The 6,898-nt window shown below is 39.1% G+C and overlaps 1 protein-coding gene across 1 annotated transcript in view; it reads right to left on the bottom strand.

Annotated features, from left to right (window-relative positions):
* MERTK (c-mer proto-oncogene tyrosine kinase) overlaps nt 1-6,898 on the bottom strand; it is a 226,471-nt gene that overhangs the window by 76,191 nt on the left and 143,382 nt on the right. Inside the window, exons 13-14 of the mRNA XM_006898936.1 lie at nt 6,066-6,158; nt 3,277-3,395 (exon numbers count right to left, since the gene is read on the bottom strand). Of these exons, the coding sequence (XP_006898998.1) occupies nt 3,277-3,395; nt 6,066-6,158 (212 nt within the window). The remainder of the gene's footprint in view (nt 1-3,276; nt 3,396-6,065; nt 6,159-6,898) is intronic.

Below are 6,898 nucleotides of genomic sequence, written 5' to 3'. Positions count from 1 at the left end.
GGACACACTGACAAAGGAGATTAATCAGAACTGGCTTTCACAAGCACTGTGGCAATTGGACAATTAAAACAGACATGGGGGTGGGAAAGAAGAACGAACTGGGGAGAAGGGTGGAGAAAACAGTGCAACAGCGAATGAATGAAAACCCAAATCTCTGTAAATGTTCATTAAAACTAATAAAATTTAATAATAAAAAAAGAGAGATGCAAAACAAAACCACAATGAGGTACCATCTCACTCCAGTAACAGTGGCAAAGTTTAACAGGGCAGAAAGTAATAGATGATAGAGAGGACATGGCAAGAAAGGAACTCTTAAACATTGTTGGTGGGATTGTAAAATAGTGTAACCATTCTGGAAGGCAGTTTAGCGCTTCCTTAAAAAGGTGAACGTAGAAATTCCATATGACCCAGCTATTCCACTACTTGGAATATATCCTGAGAAAACGAGAACTGAGGCAAAAACTGAGATTTGTACACCAATGTATCACTATTCACCGTCGCAAGAACATGAAAACAGCCCAAATGTCCAACCACAAACAAATGGATTGAGAAATTATGGTGCATTCACACAATGGAATACTATGCAGCATGCAGGAGCAAAAACTTTGTAAATTTACCTAACTTGGGAGCATTATGCTGAGTGAACTAACTCAGTCCCACAAAGATAAATATTGTATAAGACTATTACTGTAGAATGAGTATAACGATCCAAGAGGGGTGGGAGAGGCTGAAAGCAGAGGGATGTGGATGTGTGGAGGGGGGCAGGAGAATTAATCAATGAGTTGTACAATTTCATGGGTGGGGGGTTGAGGGAAATTGAAAGAATTTGTTTGAGTTCATATTAGAGTTTTAGAAATATAAACTAGTAGGAAAAAATATATATTGTAAGGTAATCAATACATGGGTATAAGATATAATTATATTAAGTATCATTTGATGAACCAATAAATTTTTTTTAAAAAAAGAAGCAAGCATAGAAAAGAATGGTATATCCTTTACCTTAAACCTTAAATCAGTATTAGAGATTGAGCTTCAAGGAGGCCATGTCTTGGCTTTTGTAGTCCCATATTTCTTAGAATGAATCAATACTGCTTCTTTCACAACCATGTCCAAAATTACCATGGCTTTACAGAAGTTAGCAGGGCTGAGAAGTCAACAGAGGGCACTGTGATGGATTAAATTAACCACAATCTTTTTTAGGAAGATGGTGCCAGTGTGACGAATGAAGTTCCTTCCCCTCCAAAACTAAATCCAAAGCAAAGGTGTTAAAGGACAAGAAGGCAGTCCTGAAGGGCATCCACAGCCACAAAAAAAAAAAGAAGGTACACATGTCATCCACCTTCTGATTGCTTAAGACACTGAGACTATGAAGGCAGCCCAGATACCCCTGGAAGAAGACCCCAGGAGAAACAAGCTTGACCACGAGGCCATCATCAAGTTTCCCCTCACCACTGAGTCTGCCATGAAGAAGATAGAAGATAACAACACACTTAAGTTTATTGTGGATGTCATGGCCAACATGCACCAAATCAAACAAGCTGTAAAGAAGCCCTATGACCCATGTGGCCCAGGTCAATGCCTTGATTAGGTCTGATGGAGAGAAGGCGGCCTAAATTTTACTTGCTCCTAACTATGATGCTTGGATGTTGCCAACAAAACTGGGATCATGTACATGGAATCCAGCTAACTAATTCTAAATAAAAATTTTCCTTGTTGTTGTTGTTAAGTGCTGTTGAGTAGTAGAGGACTCATAGCAACCCTATTAATGAAAGACCTCAACACTTGTATAATTTTCATTGTTTCTTCATGTTCATAGGGTTTCCAGAGACAAGCTATTTTGGAGATGGATGCCACTCCTGCTTCCAACCTTGTTATAATCGGGGAGCTCCACCAAACATTGTCCACCATGGGTAACCATTATTGCATTTGACATGCCAGTGTCACAGTGTTTAGCATCATGGCAACCACGAGTTACCTCTGTACAGCAAATGTTCCTTACTGGATAAAAAAACCCTAAACTAAGTCTCACAAGAAAGTTACTGTGAAGTTCTAACCCCTATAGCAGTTGTAAATATGACTCTGAGGCCAGAACAGAGCAGAATAGAACATGCATCCAAATTTCCTGAGTGATATCTTACGAAAAGAGCAGAATACACACAGACATCCAAAAGGGGAGAGGCAATGTGAAGGCAGAGCAGATAAACCCACAGGCCTCAGAATGCTAAGGGTAGGTGGCAGCTACCAGGAGCCAAAAGAGACAAAGAAGGAGCTTGTCCTGTTTCTTAGAGACACCTACTTGTGTTTATATTGCTGATGCCATTATAGTGGCACTAGGAAACTAAGACAGGAGTCAAATATTACAAGGTTTTAAAAATATTTAAATTCTAGTGGCACTAGGAAACTAAGACAGGAGTCAAATATTACAAGGTTTTAAAAATATTTAAATTCTACCCCTTGGCACTATATACTGTCTTTAATTGATTGTAACTCATCTCAACAGATTAAAAAATAAAATATTCATCAAGAATAAACAAAGTTTTTCAAAGGACAGAATCTTGTGAAGAAGCACAATAAGATTTTTTTTTTAATGAAAACTATTGTAGGGGTATCCCAACATCTGAACTGTAGGAATGCATGGCCAAGGCTCGGTGCAGAGCAGGGAAGAGGGGCCTGCCCACTGGCTCCCCATCCTGTGAAGTTTAGGCCTTGAGGTTAGACCCCCATCCTATTTCCTCTCCCTGTAAAGTGGAAGCAATAATATCTGTGAGCAGGCAAAGAGTATTGACAGAATACTAAAAGAAAAACAAGATTTGCCTTGCAGGAGTAGCAATCAGGGTGCCCCTTCGAGGCAAGGATTGCGAAACTTCTCACACACTACAAGCAGATTGTCAGGAGATGTCAGTCCTTGGAAAAGTACTTAGTCAGGGAAAGAAAGGATGACTTTCAATGAGACAGACTGACACAGTGACTATGACAATGGTCTTGAGTATGGCAGGGAGTGAGAGGACAGTACAAGATAGGGAAAGGTTAAGATCTGTTATTCACAGTGTCACTTTAAGTCATAGTCAACTTGATGGCACTTAGCAACAACAACATGAGCAGGCCCATAGTGCATATGGAGATTGTATTTCAATCCCCAGTACACAGTGAGGAGTGAACAAAGGCCAACATCCTCTCCCTGCCTCCTTTATTTTTAAGACCAAGCACTAGGGTGGTCTGTTCCCCTTCAATCAAAGCCTTGGGAATGATTCAGTGACAATGCCTTTGGGCTCTTACCTTTGGCCCTGTATCCAGTCGGGAATAAAGTAAGTAGGTATGTAAGTCCCCATATTTCATGAAGGGCAAAATAACCATTGGCTTTGGGACGCCTTGAGCACTCATTTCTAGGCATACACCTGAAAAGTATTAAAAAAAAAAAACCACATTACAAATTGTCCTTGCTACTTCTTACCAGAAGAAAACACTAGAGGAACACTGACCAAATTAAAACCATGTGCTCTGGAGCCCGCCACTTAAAAAACTTAAATCTCGTGACTCACACACTGGGCTATACCATATAGGCACACAAAGGTCTTCTTGTCTCTCCCCACAGCTCTGCATAAGCATCCTCAAAAAAAATCCATCCCTAAATGGTTTGATCACCTAAAGACTCATGGATTTTCTGTTCTGGTGAGTTAAAGAAAGGGGGACTGGCCACACTAGGATTCAATGACAAACCAGTTGCATGGAATAACTAAACACTTAATCATATTAAAAAAAATCCTGCAATCAAACAAATTGATAAAATAATTTTGAGAGCCTAAAGGTAAAAATCCATGTCTGTGAATGCTCATAGATACATTCCGAGAAAGCTGTAACAACATTTATCATAGGATTCTGGTATTTGGACTTGTCATCTGATTCTAAAAACTCAAACACACTGCCATTAAGTCAGAACCAAATCACAGCTGCCCCTTCAGCAGGTTTTCAGAGGCTACAAACAATTCAGGAGACTGCCCATCTTTCTCCCCAGGAGCAGCTGGATTAGAACTGTTCTCTCTAAGTTGGTAGCACCACAGGGTCACCAGAGCTCACTCATCTGATTCTAGGGTTGCAAATTCCTTGTACATCATGGTGGAATTACAAAATGCACTTCTCATAGTCTGTTAAAGTCAAGATTTGCTAATGAATAGGAGTAGTTTCTCTGATACAATACTGTATCCACATATTTGTTTTCAATCATTCAAAACTTTGAAAGATTGCAAAAGAATTTATCATATATTAAATCACAGAATAGCAACAAAGAGGTCAGCAAAAAGTTCAATTACAGTTATGCAATGTTAATATCTACAATGTTCAGTGATACAGAACACTGTGATATGGACACAGTGTGAACACTATGTTATATATTCAGCAAACAGCCTACATCACCGGAAAAATCATTCACTGATTTTTCCACCACCTTTGGATTATTTAATAACCTTGTTTCACGTCCAGATTAACACTTCTTCTTTGCTGCTATCACTAGACTGGTTTGCTGCATTTGGGAATCATGACACTACAAATACTCCGGAGCCACATACATGATCCACAAGATAGGATACTGTTCCCTATGTATCAAAGCATATACCAACAAACATTAACTGTCAATTTGTAAATCGGAAAAGTATACATTAAAATAATGACAGAAATCAATACAGTGCACACAAAAGCTGGGAACTTTGACATTCATTATGACCATAAGCATGTATATTGTAGATTTCACATGTACAAATACCATTATATCCTAGTGGTAAGGAGCTGAGCTGCATACCCAAAGGTATATCATTCAAATCCACCATCTGTTCTAAAAGTATGATAGGGAATCTCCTCTTGTGAGATTTACAACCTCTGAAAACCTGCCAGATTGGTTGGTAGTGAGTCAGTTCCAACTCTATGGCACATAACAACAGTAACATACCATTATATAGGGCCCTCTGGTGGCTGAGTGGAAAGGAGTTGTGCTAACAGCCTAAAGACAGGCAGTTTGAATCCATCAGCTGCTCTGCAGGAGAAAGATGGGTAATTTCCTCCCATTTATAGACTCTGATTTATAGACTCTGAAAACCTGGTGTAAGGCCATAACTGAGTTCATTCTGAATTGATGGCACACAACAGAAACAACATAACAGTACATGCACAGTAGTGAAATTGTTTTGTATATAAGAGACATGAGATGTATGTTTTGCATGGAGGAAGCTGTTGAGTTTGCTTTATTTAGATACATTCACTATGACTCATTCTATAGTTGAGATTTCTGAACTCAAGCATAATCTTATGGGACATGGACTTATATGTTGTCAGATCAAGTATTAAAGAACTCGTATTTTCAGGGTTGCTCATCTATCTCTGTTGAAATACCATCACCCACACAGGACTCACTCTATCTGATCTCACCTTTATCATTTTTAGCTACACTTACAAACCTATCTTCTAATTGGTTTAATCTTCTAATTTTTACTTTACTTCCCCTGAAATCATCAATGTACTATAAGCATAAGAAATCCATATTTAAAACTTAATTAAGATCTTAAAATAAATCAGAATTATAATATGATCAGCTCTCATATCTTTCCTTTGAGTAATAGGAGGTAATTTTAAATCCACAATTTGAGAACTCTGCAAACATTCTAACCCACCTGTGTTTATGAAGTCCAAATCCACTTTTACTATACTGGTCATAGGGAATATAACTGCAAGGATAAATCTTCTCAGTGAAAATACCAATACAGTGAATTAATTTAGGGTTATATGAAAGATAAAGAGAGCACTGGTGGCCTAGGGGCAAGAAGCTGCACTGTAATCCTGAAGGCATGCAGTTCAAAAACAGCTGTTCTGCAGGATAAGGATAGGCAATCTCCTCTCGTGTGTTTAACTGCCTTTAAAAACCTCCAAAGGGTCAGCTATGAGTCAGTTCCAATTTGATGGGTTGTTTATAAAAAACAACATGAATGATAAATTTATCTGCACCATGGGTTATTTCTTTTGATAGAGGCTGTAAGAGCTAAGCCCCCTTCACAAGCTATCCCAACATTTCTCTAAAGTACCTAGAAGTCCAATGACATTTGGGTGGTTGAAGTCTTTCATGCATGCTGCCTCACTGAGAAATTCTTCAATCTCTCGCTGTGAAAAGTTGTCCACTAAAGGAAAAGAGGGGAAACATTAGATATCAATCATTTGCAAAACTTGGGAAGGAAAACAACAGCAAGTCTGTTCTCTAAAAATCCATCACCCAACATAGAGCTGACCTGGAACTGCTGTCCCACAGAGCCAGAGTCAGAGCCAGAGTCAGAGCCAGAGCCAGAGTCCTTTGTCCAAGTTTGCTGAAGTATGGGTAAAGGGGACATTGGTCAGACTAAGAGAGTTTCTGGCCTAAAACCACAAGACTGAAGACTGAAGAGTCTACAAGCAAATTACAGAAGCTATTCTGATTGATAATTGCATCCTGTTGCCAACCTATGTTGTAGGTTCCCTAATAAATCCCATAATCCTAAGACATATTGTTCCAAATGTTTTTGGAAAATTTCCGCTGAATCTTGCTTGCATGTGATATCAATGATATTGTTCGATAATTTCCACACTCAGTTGGGTCACCTTTCTTTGGAATGGGAACAAATATCGATCTTTACCAGTCAGTGGGCCAGCTGGCTGTTCTCCAAATTTCTTGGCACAACTTAGTGAGCACATCCAGGCAAGTGTCTGTTTGTTGAAATATGCCAATTGGTATGCCGTCAACTCCTGGAGCCTTGTTTCTTGCCAATTCCTTCAGAGCAATTTGAACTTCCTCTTTCATCACCATAGGCTCTTGCTCATATGTCATTTCATGAAATTCTTCTGTGTCAGCCAATTCCTTCTGATACAGTGACTCTGTGTATTCCCT

The sequence above is a fragment of the Elephantulus edwardii genome, unplaced genomic scaffold (genome assembly GCF_000299155.1).
Source record: "Elephantulus edwardii isolate Elephantulus edwardi_28Jun2011 unplaced genomic scaffold, EleEdw1.0 scaffold00241, whole genome shotgun sequence".
In the NCBI taxonomy this organism is placed as follows: domain Eukaryota; kingdom Metazoa; phylum Chordata; class Mammalia; order Macroscelidea; family Macroscelididae; genus Elephantulus; species Elephantulus edwardii.
Note: the sequence above shows the minus strand (reverse complement) of the source record. Positions and strands in the feature narration are given on the sequence as shown.